The sequence below is a fragment of the Lutjanus erythropterus genome, chromosome 22 (genome assembly GCF_056507025.1).
Source record: "Lutjanus erythropterus isolate fLutEry1 chromosome 22, fLutEry1.hap2, whole genome shotgun sequence".
Classification (NCBI taxonomy): domain Eukaryota; kingdom Metazoa; phylum Chordata; class Actinopteri; order Lutjaniformes; family Lutjanidae; genus Lutjanus; species Lutjanus erythropterus.
Window position 1 is genome coordinate 4,256,013 of NC_139338.1, and position 19,666 is coordinate 4,275,678.

Here is a 19,666-nt window from a genome sequence, read left to right on the forward strand (position 1 = left end):
AACAGATAAAAATGATCACATTTTCTTTTCCTTTTGTACAATTTTTATATAAAGAACATTTTAAATGAAAATACAGACACTTTTAGAAAAAGTCAGCAGTGTTGGATTTTTTTTAATCAACAAGTTATTGCATATATAAATTTGAAAACGGTCCAAACAATTTCCTTGGCTGGTCTAGTGTTATATAATAACACAACAGTAACACTAATGTGTGGATAAAATATGTTTTCAGTGCCTTTTTTCTGAGCACCAGCTTTGTGTTTACATGTGTATTATGAAAAAAAAACAGACGAAGTTGAAATAAACGCTTCAGTTTATGTTTACGTCTGTCAGACGCAGCCGGGACGCACGGCGCTGCTGCAGACAGCTGCATGGATTAAAATGAGAGCAGATAGTGGGGTTACTCTCACATGTACCTCCATGTGAACACAAACATTAGTAATATAGGACCTGTACACACATACACACAGCTTCCAACATATGCAGGTCTGACTGGAAATGAAAAATAAATGAGGAAAAGAAAGACTTGAGGGCGTGTTTATTATTTCACCGTTTGTCACTCTCATCTGTCACAGAGGCAGAGAGAGAGAAGTCGTAATAATGTGGAGGCCGTCAGATGGAGAGATAAATAAATCAACACACAGCATGCAGACTCGTCAGATAACAAGCTGAACAACAACACACAGGCAGTGTGTGTGTATCGATCTGCTGCCTTATATACATGTTCATTGATTTAGCTGAATTAATTACAGAACACATACACACACACAGTTCTCCACTGACTCTTCATAAGGGGCTGTGTTGTTGATTGTTGTGTTGTTTACTCCATAAATCTTCTGTCAGTTATTATCATAAACACAAACAAGGGAGAGACATGCAACTTCCACACTGTGTTTAACTATGTTTCATATAATATTCTACTTAAACTGTATTTGAACTTTACACAGACAGAATGGATTCTAATATATGAGCATCATGTCTGTATGAGTTTGGACTCAGAGCAGAAGACTGCATCGTGCTGCTGGTGGTTTTTATATGTAGCAACACTACAGAGCAGGTTTTTCTTTACTTTCACCTGATGCAGTATCTATGCCTTTTAGGACAATGGGTCAGAAGTACGCATGGAAATCAAGAACCGTCTCCAAATCGTCTGGTCCATCTTAATAATATGCATCAAAGCTAGGGATGATGACGATTAATCGATGATAAAGTAATCAGCTGTTCAGAATTTGATCAATCAAGTAAAAGTTAATTGATCAACTATCAAATAAAGATCTGAAATATAACAGATTTTTTTGAATGAGTGTGCTGCGCATGTAATTTGGTATTTAATTCTGATATGTCAGCACAATATCGGCCTATCACAGATATAATGTTCTATATCAGTTATTCATATATATTCAGTATGTTGCTGTGGAAATGAAACTTTGATTGAGGTGGAAAGACACATTTAATACTGTTTAATATGAGCAGATTTTTTATGTTTGTTTAATAATGATGAATCGATTAATTAACCGTTAATGTTACCAATGATCGATTGAGGAAAGTGCTTAAATATACAACACTAATCCAAGCTTATCCTTTCCTTTTACTGATGCTGGGAGATGGAACGTAGACCCAGATCGATGTGGGATTTTTGAGACTGATACTGAGAGGAATAACTCACTGATGACAGACATGGTGGCTGATAGTCAATTTTTGAGGTAGAATGAAAACAGACTTTTTCTATGTAGATTATGCAAAAGCGCTCAGACGTCTGTTTTTCTTAAAACATTCAGCAGCTGCCTGATACTGAGCAGTACTGATGTTTATTTACACGTTTATTTTATTTGTATTTATTCTTTTCTTAGTGGACCCTCCTAAAATTTGTTGGCATATGTAAATGTTAGTCCACCTCTGGTCATGTTTTAAACAATATGGAATGCTTTTTTATTTTTTCAAAATAAGTTCAAATACCTTGTTAAAATGGGCTATTTAATCACAGTAACTAGCTACATCTGACTTGGGGGGGGGTATCACTGTTAATGATATGCATAGTGCCAACCCCTCAATTAACGGGATTGGTTCCTCAGGTTTCTGATGTCATCTACAAAGTCTGACTGTTTCATGAATAAGACTGAGGTTCTGAGGTTCCCTTCTAGACACAACTCTCTCTGTGTCTCTGTCTCTCACAAACTCGGGTGAAGATATTTAAAAATTAATTATTTCACTGATCAATCAATGCAGCCATAATCACTAGTCGACTTGATTATTGTAACACCCTCCTCCTCTCTGGTTTACCAAAAAATCCATCCGTCAGCTGCAAAACTCGTGTGCTGACCAGGACCAGGACAAGAGCACATATCACACCTGCAAAAACTGATTTGAAGATTCTTTTATTGGTTTTACAAACCCCTAAAAGGTTTTGCTCCTGACTACCTGTCTGGCTTGGTTTAAAAATATGTGTCCATTAGGTCCTCTGGTATTTCTCTCTGTTCCTGGGGTTCAGTCTGAGACCCTTGGCGAGGCTGCCTTTAGTCACTGTGGACCTGCCTGCCAGTGGACCTGAGGGAAGCAGAGTTTGTGGATATTCTTGAAAGAAAACACACCTTTTTGCAGCCTGGCTTTTATCTAGAGTGGTCGATTTTTGCTTTCACTTTACTGTTAATTTCATCTCCTGTGTTTACAAGTTTTATTTACATTTTATAGCTCTCTCTATGTTTCACACTTGGAGTTGTATTTGATGTTCGACTTGTGCTCTATAAATTTCGTTTGATTGATGGATTTCCAACCAAGCATCATGTCCATTAGCCAGGGTAAACACCCTGTTAGAACACGAGCACCACAGAGGCAGGTTAAGCACATTTTTTCTTCAGCTATGAAAACCTAAATCTCATTTCATCTATTTTAGATGCTGACAGATGGCACAATGACTCCGAAAACCTGTGTAGGCCTTTTTTCCCCCACACACAGAACGTTGATCTGTAATCATTAAAGACTCAGACCGATTAAGCAGAATTGATATTGATAAAATCTTATCACCTCCTAATACAAGTCAAAGGGCTTCTGAGTGTCAGAGTCTTATAGTGATTCTTATTAATATCTCTCAACAGAAGGTCAAGAAGGACTTGAACAAGGACGCTTCAGTCCTTTAATACTGGAGGTCTGCTGATACTGAGTGATACTGATTTTTATTATATATTTATATATTCTTTTATTTCTTCCATAGCAATACAGCTACATAAAACATGTGTACAGCACAGTAACCTGTATTACAATCACAGGTTTCCTTTGATGGTTTACAATCATGTTTTGTATCAAGTTCAATAGTATTTTTTAAAATCAACTTCTGGTAGAGGTTTCCACCAACAGCAGCACTTTACAGGTGCAGTCGCTGGACAAATCTCTTCCGGAAAAGAGAGAAACTTGAATTCAGAAGGTGACTGCCTGTATTTTTCTATTTAATAAGGGAAACCGGTCTTTATTTTGTTGTGGCTCGCACACAGCCACCTTCTCCTTGCTTTTGTCTTATTGTGTTTAACCACAGTCATCTTTGCATTGTTGGAATGTCAGTGGCAGCTGGTGTGCAATAAAACTTCAATGTGGAAACATTATATTACTATTTAGATTCTGACACCAAACAAAACAGCAAGATCAGAAGAAAATAGGCGTGAGAATATTTCCTTTCTCGACATCTTATGAGTTTATTTTCCACCAGTGTTGCTGTGAAAAATGATCAAAACAGTAATTCTATATGACTAAGAATGAAGAAAGGGCTGTACCTCAAAACCTGCGAGGTAAATCAAATGCATTGGATTTTAAACAACTAATTTCAACAATAAGTGCTTTTATCTGGTGTTAAACTATATGATATTCAACACTGAAAATTAATGTTTAACTTTTTCCTACTTTGTCTACCACTGACAGCATGATGAAATTGATTTTTTGGATTTTGTCATGTGTAGCCACGTCTTTACAGTTTCTACAGCAAATTTTGCGTTTCCATCTCCAACAGAAAAAAATCGGTGGGGCTTTTCCTTAATGTAGCGAGTCGTTTTGACCAAACTCAACTTGGTGATTGTTATAACAGTGGAAAGACTGACCAAGACCGTTTTGGTGAGTTTTATTTCCTATGTTTTTAAGTGTGTTTTATGGAGCTGCCATGCAAATTAAAGCTCATCATAGTTTGGTAAAAGAGAGAAACTTGAACTCTGAAGGTGATCGGTTGTATTTTTGTGTTTAGTAAGGAAAATAGGAGCAAGAATATTTCCTTTCTTGACATTTTGTGAGTTCAAGTTGTTTATTTTGTCGCGGCTTGCACACATCTCCCAGCTTTCAACTTACTGTGTTTAACCACAGTTGTTCTCATTTTTTTGACTGGCAGAGGCAGCTGGTATGTGATAAAACTTCAATTTTGAGCAACACAGCAAAGATGACACTTTCTCTTGGTTATGTAGTCTACTACTCTTCATGTTTGCCTCCAGCTTATCCTGGATTTTGCCTTCAGCTAACACCGTCACGTATTCATGATGTTGGCTCAGAAAGGCTCTACAGGGAAATCTGCAGGACTGTAAACAGTAAAAAGGCACTGCTCACCGGAAGAGGGCCTCCCTCGAGAGCCAGACGTGGTTCTGCTGGACGGTCTTCCAGGAGAAGAGAAGGAGCAGCAGCAGCATGGAGACGCTGAGGACAGTGGTGCCCCAACGGCCCACAACCGAACACAGCCGACCCAGACCATGAGCCACCAGGATGCAGTAACCCATACTGGAAAATAAGACAAAAAAAAAATCTGTAAGTTCTTCTTGATGTTACTGCATCCTACATCCTCACCACATGCCTCTTCACACCTCTGTGACATCACATCATGCTTCCCATAAAAACACAACATCTCCCCCCCAAACCCTCTGACCTGCGTCACATGGTATAAAAACTTAGCGTAAATGTCCTCACACACACACACACACACTGCGCTGAAGTGTGTGTGTGTTTGCGTATGTGCCAGATTGGCTTAAGGCAAGAGGAGTTTTTTTCATTCCTTCCACACTGTTGCACAGTTTCCATCCAAGTGCAGATCCACTGAAACACTGTGCCTGGAAGGAACAACAGGAAAGAAACGGGAAGAGAAGACACTGAGAGAAAATATCGAGGAAGGCTTAAGTTCGCATGACTTGGAAACGGTGATAAGGCTGAAAAAATAAGAGCAAAGATTAGAGAGGAGCTCAGTCCAGAGAGAGAAAGACAGTCATGGGAGAAGGTGGTGGAAAGAAGAGGAGGGAGGGATGAAGGTGTGTGTAAGCTGTTTAAAATGTACTGTAGGACAATGTTAAACAGAGGAGGAGGAGAGATGTGGAGCCTGGAGAATAAGAGCCTTATCACATAGAAAGCAGCACAATGAAATCACATTTTCTCACGCTAACTTTCAGTCTTCGCTTCCTCGTATGTTTTTTCCAGATGGGCTGAGGCACAGAGCAGAACGAGGCTGAGGGAGCACTTTTCATGGATTGTCCATGGACACACAGATCATCATCTGTTTAAACAGGGTGGCAACCAGCCGTGACGTCACTCACTGGTTTGTGGACTGCTGTTCTGAAGCTTTGAGTTTGGGTGGTGCTTGGTTTTGGGTCGACCCCCTGAAGGGCTGAGGTTCAACCCAGAGTCATTTGCTTCTGAAGAACCCTTTTTTAGAAGAAAGAGTCCTTCACAGACTGCTGAACTCTCTCATTGAGGGTTCTTTGTACCATAATATGGAGCAGTTCTTGGTAGTTCTAGGTAGGTTCTAGATAAAACCAGTGGAACATAAAAAGGTTCTCCGTGCCCCTCACTAAATTAGCTCTGGTTTGTCTCTTCTGTTCAAAATCCTCGGGACCTTGGTGCTATCAAGTGAACCAGCCTGCTGTTACACAAAACTGAGTGGAACCATTGTGATCATCACAACACAATGTACAACAACCAGGAGAATATGACACGCCCACTTTAGTTCTCAAGGAAAAAATGCTATTTTCTAGTTTTCTAGTTGATCAACACCACTGAATCAGGAATCTGGAAACACAATGGTGGCTGTCTGGTCACGATCTTTCTAGTATTACAGCCAAACAGTACGCAAAATTATTTTTCTGAAAACACCTGAGGCGAGACACAGGCAATGCAGTAACAGACAGTAACTTTAACAGTGTGTTGCACTGGACGGACTCACTGAGAATGACTTGTCAATCACACTGTAGCTCCGCCCTACAGTATTCCCTGCTTTATGTCACTCTAAATGAGAACATAGTCAACAAAAGAAAACATCATACTATATTGAAGAAGACTTGAAACTAGTGATTAAGACCATAAACTCTTTTAAGAAGGTTAATTTTTAGGGATGTATGATATGGATTTTTTCAGCCAATACTGATAACCAATAATTACCTGCTTTTCATTAACCAAGACTGGGAAGTGGTGAAGGACTGCCTAACGTATGAGGATCCATTCAGACAGACCACCATAGCAACTTTGGAGGGCCATCATTCAGTCCTATGAAAGTTGCATATATCAGGGGTCCCTAACAAGCGGACCACGGTCCGAGTCCGGACCCACACGCCATCCTATACGGACCCGGACCTATAACCAATAAATTATTAGGATATTTTAAGCTGGTTTAGCTGATCAGGAAATGCACAGACCAACCGCAGAGAAGCTGCATGTGGAGGAGACTGTTGTTAAAGTTTATTACAACAGTCGAAACTAACATGATGACATCGACACCAACCAGATGCACTTATAAAATTAAACAACTGTATAAAGAGGCCTAAACGTAAAACAGGAGAGTCTGTGTTTCTCTGTGAGAAACTTTCAGACCTTCTCACAGCAGAGTGAACAGGTGAGGGAGGAGAGGAGGGCAGACTGATCACTAATCAATCACTGATACCGTCGTCCTCTGGGACTAATTAAAAAAGTAAAAATGCCAAAATTGGTGACAAACCAAACCTGGGTGTCCACACAAATAAAGTCTTGTGTAACATCGTGCTGTTTACAGACAGTCTGCTGTCATTAGTTTGACAGAGAGACAGAGAGGGTCGTGTCTAGAAGGGAGTAAGCAAATATATAAGTCTATGTCAGAATGATAACATTCTTTAAGTAGAGTGTAAACAGTAAAATACCCAACACAGACCCTTGTGGTACCCCTGTATTTATCCCAAGGGAAGATAATATTATTCAGTACAACTTTAGTGAAACTGACTATACTATATTGTGGTCTCAAATAGAGCTGCAACGATTACTGAATGAAATGATTAGTTGTCAGCTATTAAATCAATCAGCAAACTATATTGATAATCAATTAATTGTTTACAGTCATTTTTAAGGAAAAAAATGAAGAAACAACATTATGGACAAAGCATGACCTTTGGGGCAATCCCCTAGGGCCTGGAAAACACTATTTTTCACCATTTTCTGATATTATACAGTCCAAACAACTAATTGATTAATTGAGAAAATGATTGAAAAATGATTGAAGAATTAACTGATAATGGAAATAACCATTAGTTTCAGTCATAGTCTGGTCTGTTCCTTTTCATTCCCTCAAACTTCAGCTCTGTCTGGACAGTTTGCAGTCAGTTAGGTTCGAGGTTAGTGCATGTTTACACCCAAGCTGTGAAAGTGAATCTTACACAAACATTTCTCATATTCTGAGAAATACAAGTAGGGGAAGCAGGTACATTTCTTTTGCCTGGGTTGGACTGAATAAAATAAAATAAGCTAGGAAAAATGTCAGCAAGGTGGTAATACAAGTTACATTGGAGGCCAGCCGGCTAATGAAAATAAGAGGCAGACCTGTCACAACACTAAAAATTAGATGTCTAGAGAGAAAAATAAAGTATTGAGGAGTTGTTGTTGTTGTGGTTGCATGTCAGCCACCGTCACCAATATTTTCAGTCTTTCAGTGATAAAAGAATATCTGAGATGACAGCAGAAACAATGGTCAGTTAGATGAGGAGAGTCTGCTATAATTTATTTGACAAATGTCTTTCTGTTGCTTGTTTGGCATGTGAAGTCTTCATTGATAAAAGCAAAACCCACCTGATGGAAACATTTTTACTGATACTGACGACGTCTTACTGAAATAAGAACTGCTGAATTTCCATCCAGCAACTCTGATGTGAGACTTCAGGATGCAAATAAACGAAGCTGACAAGAAATAACCACGAAAAAACAGGAAGCTAACTTCAAGAAAAAAGAGCAGCAACTTCTGCCTTCCACTCCTCTTTCTCTCGTTCTATACGTTTTCACTCTTTCTCTCTATCCATCCATAAATTGGCAGGTAGACGTTAACCAGCTCAGACGTCTCCCTCAGTCCCTCTGTTCCTCACTGTATGTCCTGTCAGCTGTGTCAGACAAACACTGTGTGCAGCCATCAGTCATTCTGTCACTGACTGTTTCTGATGCTGTCGACTGACTGTGTTTTGGTGTGTGTCTTATCTCTCCTGCTGGTCTCACTTCTCTCCTGCAAAACAGATCTTCATCTCAATGAGATTATCTGATTAAATGTTGCTTATAGTAATAATTAAAGTTGCGATGCGATTAAAGCAGCGATGATTGGGCCATCGCACCTCTGCACACATTGTGGCGTGCGGGGGCCAGTTGTCGATAGGCTTTGAATTTCTTTTGGACACAACAGGAAAGAGGCACTTCCTGTCTCAACTAGATGGTGGTACAAAACATCCACTAATTATATATTATGTTCCAGCATATCAAGTATAGACCACACTTTGAAAATTTCATGTAAATCTAATGATGATTGCCACAAGAGGCTTACTTCCTGTTGCCAGTTGGTGGCACAATGACTTCTGATTGGTATTTAGATGTCTTCAGGCTGCCACTCTTATCAAACATGAAATTTAGGGCAGATTGGATAATGTATACTGAAGTTTCAACAACTGTTTTATAGCAAAACATCAAAATTTGTTGCCACGCCACAGTGACAACGGTGATAACGTCAAAAACTCAAACTATTGATAACTTTTCATCACAATCATCTTTAGATTGCACACCCCAATTCTGAACCAATCAATTGCCTAGGAGGAGACAAGAATGCACAAAGATGGCACAATAAATTAAAAATGGCTGACTTCCTGTTGGATTTAGGGTATAACTTCCTGTTTCATGGTGAAACATCAAAATTCAATGCAACGCCATTGACACGCTGTTCAACAGTAACTGACTCTTTTACAAACTTTTGATACCAAAGTAGTCTAGACTACTTTACACAAATTTAAGAGTCAACCTGACAAATTCTGTAGGAGGAGTTCATTAAACTACAACACGTGGAAATTGCCAAAAATAACCATGAAATTTAAAATGGCTTTAGGCTTTGGCTTTAGGCTATCGCTCCAAGAGACTTTTTTGAACATCTGGGCATAACATATGCTGACTGATTTTTATGCATGCAGGTGAAACATGCTGCAGGGGTTGCTTTTTAAGGAGTGTGGTCAGGCCATTTAGCCACACCCATCAGCAAAAAACAATATCACATGTAACTTTTCATCATGACTGATGCATGTGCCAAGTTAAATAATTGTTATAGTATGTTTACCCCCTCAAAAATGCAATTTAGTTCCATAAATAACAATAACTGTAATAATTTCAATAGAGTCCCCACACAGGTCAGTGTTTGGGCCCTCATAATTCCCAGGATGTGTGCAGCTAAGGTCTATTATCTGGCTATCTATTTAGCCGAGCAGGCTGATTAGAGTGTGTACTGAATCTTTTACCTTTAGTCTATAAAGTGTTGCAGGGATAATGTCATTTAGTAGGTTAACCTGAAAGTTAGCATCACTCTGGTTCCCTCCACAAACAGAGTTTTCCATTGGAATCTTCACAAATGAACACTGCTTTTATGATTTTATTTAAACATAAATTCAATTGCTTGAAGTGCAATGTAATGTTAAACCATGGTCACATCACTCAACGTAACCACCACTAAATGACTAGAGTTGGGTGTCATGATATTTATTTTTAGTAGTCTCATTTAGCCACTTGTTAGCAACCGCTTTTTTTAAGACATGTAAAAGCTTTAAAATCCATGAGTGGGGTATTAACTAACATTTTATGTCATAGAACTAAACATGAAAATCTGTTAAGCTTGTGTTAACCACAGACCATATTTCAGGCATCTAAAAAAAAAAAAAAACATTCTGAAAACTCTCATTTTTGCAGCATTGTTGGCAGTAAGATCTGTAGTGGAAGTGGTTGTTCAATACTACCAGCACTGACCTGGAAAAAGTGATACCAGATGAATATCAAGGGTGCGGACTAAAAAAAAAGTGCCAGTAGACGTTGTCAGAGTAGTCAGAAATATGCAAATTCACCAAGAAGAGGTTTTGAAAAATAAGGGGCATAGTTGTTTGGTTTATTTTGGAAGAAACAGAGAAGAATATGCAAGATAGTCTCCCCAGCTGGACGTGAACTGGGGATGTTAGAGTGGTTAGGTCAGTATGTTAAAACCCTAGACCAGTGCTTTCCAAAGCACGGCATCCTGGCATGACTTATGGATGGGCCAAGGGTGCAGCAAGATTTTGTCATTTCCTTTTTTATTTTGTTCTGTTTCACAAATATTTCAAACATATCAAAATGGAAAAACTGAGCAATATGCATCAGCATTAGCATATTAAAAAGACTTTTAAATCTGTAGTCACGCAGTAGCTAATGACAGGACAGCTCTAGTTGCCTGTTGTCATAGTAACGCGCCAACGCTTTCCAGCTTGTGAGTTTTCGCACAGGTACACAGCATTCAAAAATAGCAACTGTCAGAGTAAAAGATGGAAAGACTTGTCATTCTGAATAGAGCTCAGAGACAAGCTGATATGTCTCAGCCCTCCACACAGTCTGAGACAACTGAACCTGAGCCAGGAAAAGATCCTGGTTTGTTTCTGCCAGGCCTCTGCCATGCTGATTGCAAATAGCATTGATGGTTATAGACTAGGGCTTGAGATCTGCGCCCGAACCCAATGGGTTGGGTTGGGTCGGCTGTATTTCTGACATGTTTCCTGGGCTTACGTTGGGTTTGGGCTGCATGTAGTGTCCCTGTCACTGCCAACTCCTACTGTTTGATAGATAGAGGGAAGCTTGTTAGGAAAAATGTCGGGCTGTAATCGGGTGTAATCGGCTGAAACTGAGGGTCAGTTCAGGTTTGGTTCAGACAGAGTTTTGTTGGGCTTGGGCCTTTTCATGCTTAATTATTCAGGCCTGATTAAAGTTCTACTACAGACACCTGGTTGTCTTTCCCATAATATGCTTTATATAACCAAATTGGCTATTTCACCCCAAGTGCAAATAGCATTGTTGGCTACTGATACCTGGGTGCTAATAGCATCTGCCTTTCAATTTCAGTATGATTATTTGTATGGATGGCAGCAAGCTTGAGATTATGCAGAGATGTCTGAAGAATTTTAATTTTGAAATAACCTGAGTTGAAGATCAAGCTACATCAATATCTGGAGCTGAAGAGAAGCCAAATGCATACAAGACTGTCAGCCACATAAAAATGGATATTATAAGTTGGAGTTGGACTGATAATATTGTTTAAGTAGAGTGTAAACAGCAAAGGACCCAGCAGGACCCCCGTATTTATCCTGATGTAGGATCATTTCATTCAGTACAACTGCAGTGAAAGAAACTGTACTATACTGTGGTCTAAAACAGAGCTGATTTGTCAATTAAGTGATTAGTTATCATGTATTAAATTAATGCCAAATACACTGACACTGGAGTTATCATTTTGAATATTTAAAAAGAAAAAAGATTATCTGATTTCAGCCTCTCAAATGTGATTATTTTCTGGTTACTTTAGTCATCTATGACAATAAAATGAAACTTAACTCTTTTTGGGTTGAGGACAAAACAAGATATTTGAGGATGTCATGTTGGGCTTTGGGAATTAGTGATCAAAGTTTCTCACCATTTTCTGACCATACAGATAATCAATTAATCAAGAAAGTGATCTACAGATTTATTGATGATAAAAACAATCATTATTTACAGTGTCTAAAGCCTGACTGCTGTCACTGGAAACACAGTTATAGTCTAGATATGCAGGTCTTTGCCTGACAACCAGTTTCAAGGATTTATTCAAAGGGGTTTTGATACAGAGCGAGAGTGATACAGAGTGCTGACTAACACAAATCTCCAATAGGCGTGCAGTTGTGAAAGTGTAATAATTTTAATTTTAATACTTCTTAAATGGTTAGAGAGCCCTCGTGACCTGTGGAAACATTCTCTATCATCCTTTATAAGTTTTTGGAAGACTTCAAAGCTTGACTGTGGTGAAACCTTAAGTATTTTTCCAATTTGAATTGTGGCTTGTTGATCTTAGATTGGTGAACTTGAGAAAAATAAAGTCACAAGTGAAAGCCTTGAAAGAAAAACTGATGACCTACACAGCCGTAGAGATGAAGCAGGAGGACAGAGAGGAGGGGTCAAAGAAACAATAGCACTTACTGAGTACAGAGTGGACTACAGATACAGGGACTGAGAGTTCTGAGCATCAAACAGCACAGAAAACACAGACATACAGCAGATACATCGCACACACTGTTCTCTGCATCGAAACTAAATGGAGTCTATTTTCTACACTACAATGACAGTCTATACAATAGCTGGAATACATCTGCACTGACAGGACAGATTATATAGCAGAGTGTGTGTGTGTGTGTGTGTGTGTGTGTGTGTGTGTGTGTGTGTGTGTGTGTGTGTGTGTGTGTGTGTGTGTGTGAGAGTGTGAGTGTGGCTTGTGCAGCACTGGAAACAGACAGCGTGTGAATCAACATAGCAGAAAATGAGATTATCCTACACTAATTCGCTTATGAAAAACACCCCAATCAGGTCGTTGACAAGAGCCCCCTGACACTCATTACCATGCTACACACACACACACACACAAACACTTACACCCACATGCAAAAGGAGACACCCACACACACAATAGGTACTAAATGCTCTCTTCTAGACACAAAAAGCCTGTGCACATTTTCTAAAACAACATCCCAGCATGCCTACCAAGAATGATAAGTACGAAGGTAAGTAATCACCCACTCTTGAGAACTGACAAATGACCATATTTCATTAACAACATACAAAAAAGTCCCTGCTCAAAACCAAACCATAACACACACAAGCTCACACGTGGGAGAGGGATCTTGACACCTGAGTTCATCATAGTCGAGAGTTGATAACACAAAAGCACCTAGAAATACAAGCAATCATCCATGTATGATTATTATGCACAACCCATCACAGATGAGGGTATTCAGGAACAACAAAACCAAAAAACACCCAGTTAATATGTCCATCCAGATGCACTCTTTTAGTCCAGATATTGCAAAAATGGACCTCAAGCCTTTTTTTTGTCACATTTATGTTGACATTTTGGATGATTAAATCGCAGTTTGTCCATGTGAGTAACCAAAACCGACAAGTTCACACAGCCAGTTTCTGAAGAAAAGTGGAGTTGATGTATTCCAGTCTTTCAGAATAATTTTTCTGGCTAGCAGCGTGCTCATTAAAAGGTTGTAGCTGTTTGAATATATAATGGAAGTGTTACAGAGTCCTTTGCACATCCAAAAAGAGCCAAGTCCCTGTCAGGAGGCTTTCAAACTGCAGCACATGTACCATCGGTGGTACGCAAACTTCCTCTAGTGGAATATCAGTAAAATATTTTTTCAAATGAAATAAATATAACCATAGAATCCTTGAAATGCTACACAATTTGTAATGAAAATAAATAAAATATCCCATCACTGAAATCTTTCAATATCTGCCTGTTATGCAGTCATGATCATGTGTACATGTCATCCATCGGCTTGTTATAAGCTGTAAAGTAATGGCAAGATAAAGAGCAGAGGTAAAATAAAGAGAATAAAAATGACCACTTCAAAAACACTGATCGAGGCCCCAAAGGGAAAGAGTGCAGCTCAGGAGGAGAATATTTGAATATTCTAGCAGCCGTGTTGAAAATTAAGTGGATGCCAGTAAGAGGTGGCAAAAGTCACAGTCTCTGTTCAAGTACAAGTACAGATAACTTGTGTTTAAAAAAGACTCTGGTAAAAATAGAAGTACTGATTCAACTTGTTTACTGCAGGAGAAGTGAAAAAGTGAGGGCTCTGATATGTATAAAAGTAAAATGCAGCAGTCTTTCACATAGTTTTTTATCTTATTTTTTTGTCTTGTTACATATTTTAGATGTTTTTTCATCTTGTTACATCTTCTTGCATTGTCTTTTGTCTTGTTGCATCTTTTACACCGTTTTGCATCTTGTTATGTCTTTTTTGTCCAATGTCTTTTACATTTGATGTCTCTTTTGTCTTGTTACATTGTTAATATTGTTCGTTTTGTTAAGTCTTTTTTACTTCCCACCTCTGACGACGGTGAAAGAGCTGGTGGCTACTTAAGATGCACCAGTGAGATGTTCACTAAACCTGCTAGCACCAAACTGTGCAGAACAGTTAGGTGGTACTTGGAGAGCTCAATATTTCCTCAGGTGGTCCGTGGTGTAATACGATTGAGAAACACTGGATTAGTAGACAGCTCTAGAATAAGTGCAAAAGTGTATCATCGCTTGACTTGCATTTGTCAGACTAGAGATACAGAGGGGTAAAATTAAAGTCACATGACCTAAGAATAATACACACAGTGAACCACTTTGAACTGAACTAACTTGTGTCGACTGTTTACTGAAGACTTATGTATATGGGAAAGTGCAGCCTTCCATATTTTATCCGGCAACACATTTATTCCCCATATTCTGAAGTTTGAAAGCATGAACAGCGTCTCCTTTGTCCTGAGTCAAATGTTCCCTCAGCCTGGCCCACCAGTAAAACTGGTCTAGGACCACGCCTGAGCCTATAAGTCTGTCCGATCACGAACAGGCCAGTAAAATAATAATTTAAAGCTCTGCAGCAGGTACAGGCTTGGAGAGGTGAGCACAACAGAGCAGGAATCTGCTACTGATAATGCATTAAACATCAATGCTTAAAAAAGAACTTATACTCTATACTGAGTAGTTTAGTATTTTTATTAGTATTTGTATATGTAACTGAATGATATTTCAGTAATAGTACTCTTTCCACCACTGGCTGCAATGGTGTCTATAATGTTATCATATTGAACAGCAACTAAAGGGATCAGATTCAGGTTATAAAAATAGAACATGATGCTTTAGACCTGGATATCCTACATGCAAATGTATTCCTTTCTATGCTGAATAATAATAGGTCTCTCTGAGAGTTACAAGGAGTTTATCTCTTATAAATTGGCAGCATGACGTGTTTTCAGAACTGAACTGCCTGCTGACAACGAAAACTCATTCTAGAGAATTGGAACAAAAGTGTATTTTAAGGGAGTTTTGATTTTTAGGTTTCAATTATGCTGGAAAATATATTTTAAGAGATCAAACTCTTGGCTGTTAAACCTTGTAATGAGCCAACCTCCTCGTGATTCAATTTTTAAGAAATGTAGACATCAACTCTGTCAGATTTTCTATCTTTTTGTTTTATGTTTTGCAGAGATCTCTTAATGTTAAACAAAATACACATTTTTAAACCATAATTCTTATTTATCTTTGGGACTACAGAATCGACATGTGATGGTCGAGACACATCTGATAGAAATATTGATATAGAATGATATAATAGAATGAATTTTAGGTTTTTGTAAAAATCTGATGGCAGTGATGGAAATCTGTGACACAATTTTAAAGGGCCAACATTTTCAATAAAAAACAAAGATGATTATAATAGCATATTTGCATACCTAAGATATCAGTAGATTTTGTTAGTTTTAGATTTTGAAGGCTTTTACATGTTTTTTTTATGATTTGAAGTTGTGAATTCTTGTCTGGGACAAGGCTGTTTTCTGGCACAGAGCAAGTTTAGAAATTGAAAAGTTTAAGCAAACTTTTTATATCACATATTTCATACATATAAATCCTTTAAAGGAACTGGAATCAGAGTTGGTATTAACAATTTTTAAAGCTTTTTTGCTGAACATGATTTGTCCCAGTGCTCCAGAATAGCAATTTATATCATTGAAAAGGGTTTTGTTGACTGAGGTTTACTTTGGCTGCTTACACTATTGAAGTGGTGTAATTCTGGAGATAAAGTGTTGATTATGTGCGCAGGCTTGTGACTGAAATAAGGATTAGGTTCTGCTGAGGGCTGTGGCTGACGTGAGACGTGTAGCGTGGACAAGTTAAGGACAGGGTGTTAGGGAATCAATGCAGCCCGCAGAACAGTCAGCAGAAGAGGTCATGTGTGAATGTCTGGTGGATTTAAGGACAACTGACAGACAGAGTGTGTGTGTGTGTGTGGGTGTGTTGTAGGAGTGACACCATCACGCTCTCTGTTGAACCGCGACAGCCGCCGACTGCAGAGTGTGTTTGTGCCTCCGGTGAAACATTTCCTCGGCTGTGTTGTTTTTGCAGTGAAATGATTTCCTTTACAGCGCAGACTTTATTCTACTGTCTCAGGGCTGATGAGCCGGAGCAGCAGCGCCACAGACGCTCATGTGTCACCACGGAAACACAAAGGCAAGGTCAGGAGCCAGTAACGGCGCTTTTTTTTGCACATGCATGCGCCGCACTTTCATAATCTGCTGTCTTCTGTGTCTGCAGAGCATACATCGACTCATCATTCTTTGGTGTGTTTCAGAGGTCTGCAGTGGGTGTTAGTAATGCCCCCCCACCCTCACCCCTCTCCCCTCTGCAGGCTTTGGAAACCTGTCTGAATGGAAATCACTGCTAATCCTGCTGCTGGCCTCTGCAGACGACTCAACCGCTGTAACAGAAACTCCCCCGTCCTACTGAAGACGGGAGATTAACAGAATTAATAGACAGGGGAAGAAAGAGAGGGAGGTAAAGGACAGTTAGAGGATGGCAGGAAAGGAGACACCGGTGGGGGAGGAGGAGGAAGGAACACTCTTCCTCTGTATTTATTCTTCCACATCCAATTTTTGTTTTACAAAATGTCCAATCAAACAACAGAGTCGAAGCAGCAGATGGGAACATTTGGTAGTTGTTTTTGAATTAAAGATGTGTTTTGCCTCCTGCTGGTACGTCGCCGACTGCCTGCAGTTCAATATCTGTATATTTATGGAGGTTTTTGTGCTCTTTAATAATAAGAATATAATCAAATAAGTCTAAAAAAAGCCACAAGCTAGATTGATTAATTCTGAAAGAAATCTGTTTGAAACAAATGGTACAAAAAGCGTTTATGGTGAATCTGGCAAACATTTGACTGCCGAGATGCACAGAATATTAATCAGAATTAAAGATCATGTAAAACAACAATAAATGTGTGTTCCGAGTTTGTCACACCACAGAAACATGTGTTACTAACCACCCAGCCAAAGTCAACAAGTATATAAAGTTAGGTCTCAAAATCCTGAAAAAATGATCAGTTTTCTCTGCTCTGAAACAATGAGGGTGTGTCCACTCTGCTGTCTCAAACACCTTTAAACATGGACGCTGTGTCTAGCAGCTTTATTGGACATGTCCAGACATGTTTGAGCCACCAGAGCCAGTGGATGGTGACATGATGGTATTTTTTTCTTCTGTGTCTGGTTGTTGGAACTGAAGTGAGCTGAAATGAACTGCTGGGCTGATTTGGACTGAGAGAGAGGGAGAGTGAGGCAGTGTCGTCCATGTCAGTTCGTGGGGCTCACACAGTGTTGGGGGACCATGGCTCTGGCACACCACCGAGCCATGTTTCAGGTCCGCCTAAAAAATTGTTATTGTTATGTTAAAATCTAATCATGCTTTCTTCCTGTTAGGGTTAGGCTTTCTAAGACTTCAACCAAACAATTTCAACCAGTAATTTTTCTTAAAGGCAAAAATAGCTGATGGAGGTTGCCAAATTGTGGATAATACATCTTTGAAGACCAAGCTGGACACTTGGGAGGATTTTGGTGTTAAGACTGTTAAAACTTATAGAAATGGTTTTGGGCGGGTGTGGATTTGATTAAGAAATAATGGCACATTAAATTAGCATGATTTCAGCATCACTTCAATCACTTTAGATTGAACACTTGCAGTGATTAGCTGTGAGTAAAACCATACAACTAATAGTACTGTAGTACAGTACAAAAAGGATTGAACGCAGGTATCATTTGACTGGAGAAGTTTTAATACTACCTGGCACTGGGCTATTTACTTGATGCCTTTAAGTTTTTTGAGTACTGACACCCTTGTTGCCATGGTTAGGGATTACATTTAACTATTAACCACACCTCCATTCTCTGTTTGACAGAGACCATCAGTTAACACTGGCTGGAGTGGAGCTTTAAGATGTCACAGCAGCGTGTGCTGACAGTCACGCTGCAATTAGCCATGCGGCAGGTTAAGTGAGCGCACAGTGAGTCCAAGTCAGGGGGATTTCTCTGAGCTCTGCCCCCTGAAGGCATCTGCTGCCAGCTAAAACCCCCTGCTGGGAGGCAGGATTCACAGTTTGAATGTGTGTGTGCGTGGACCCCATGGGCCCTCTAAGCCTAATCAAGGTCACCCCGGCCCCCGAGGATCCCATGATTCATGGGGAACATTTATACACTTCACGCATCATGAAACCCAAAGGCTTAAAGCGCCTATGGAAGCTAAGAGAGAGAAAAAACAACAGAGCCCTGAGAGGAGGCAATTTAGTCTGGAGTGGAAGATTTGAAGGGAGATGGAGACGGAAAGAAACAAGACACAGAGAGGGAGATAAAGGAAGAGAAGAACAGAGCTGGGGAGATGGGAGGAAAACAAGTCTGTAAGCAATGGATGGAGAATTTGAGTTAATGAGGGAGGGATGGGGAGAGAGTGACAGCGGGAGTCGAGGACAGAGGGAATGATGGACAGATTAAGTGACAGAGGAAAGGGGGACAGAGAGCGATTGAGAGCAGAAAAACAAAGTAAGTGGAGACTCTCCAATGAGACTGGAGAGACTCTTGACTTGAGAGTGATACTGCTGTGTTAGAGTGTGTAAGGACACACACGCACACACACACACACACACACAGAAACGCACACACGCACACACACGCACACACACCAGAGAGCAGCCACAGCGCTCTGCGGAGCCGAGACGAGGTGAATGTTGCTCACCTCATTACATCTTTCAAATGATTAATATGGCAAATTAGTAAAAATGTTAATATCATTAGTGATGAGACGTCTTGTGCAGCTGAGTCAGTGACACGCTGGGATCATACAGACGAGCATTGCATCACTAAATTCAGTTTTATTACTCAGACCTGCACACTAAGAGGTGAAGGTGTCATGCTGGTAAATCTGTCCCCTGTAGGGGGTCTGCAGGCATCGATCCCAGAAGAAACATTCTGAGGCTTTAACATGAAAACAAAGAATTGTGGTGCATCTTCTGTTTATGTTTTCTGCAGATAGTACTACTTTTACTTTCACCTTAGTACTTAGTAAAAAAAGTAAAAAAGTACTAAGTAAGGTACTACAGTTAAAGTGAGGTAAAAAACACTAAGTAGGGTACTAAAGTAAAAGTACAAAGTACTGAGTTAGGTACTAAAGTAAAAAGTAAAGTATAAAGTACTGAGTAAGGTAGGCAAAGTAAAAGTAAAGCTGAAATGTACTGAGTAAGTTACTAAAGTAAAAGTAAAGCAAAAAGTACTAACTAAGGTAGTACAGTAAAAAGCAAAATTGCTTTACTTAGTACTC

General features: G+C 39.5%; 1 protein-coding gene across 1 annotated transcript in view; it reads right to left on the reverse strand.

Annotated features, from left to right (window-relative positions):
- The window catches only part of tmtc1 (transmembrane O-mannosyltransferase targeting cadherins 1), a 212,900-nt gene that overhangs the window by 47,414 nt on the left and 145,820 nt on the right, over positions 1-19,666 (reverse strand). Inside the window, exon 9 of the mRNA XM_084711318.1 lies at positions 4,576-4,743. Within this exon, the coding sequence (XP_084567444.1) occupies positions 4,576-4,743 (168 nt within the window). The remainder of the gene's footprint in view (positions 1-4,575; positions 4,744-19,666) is intronic.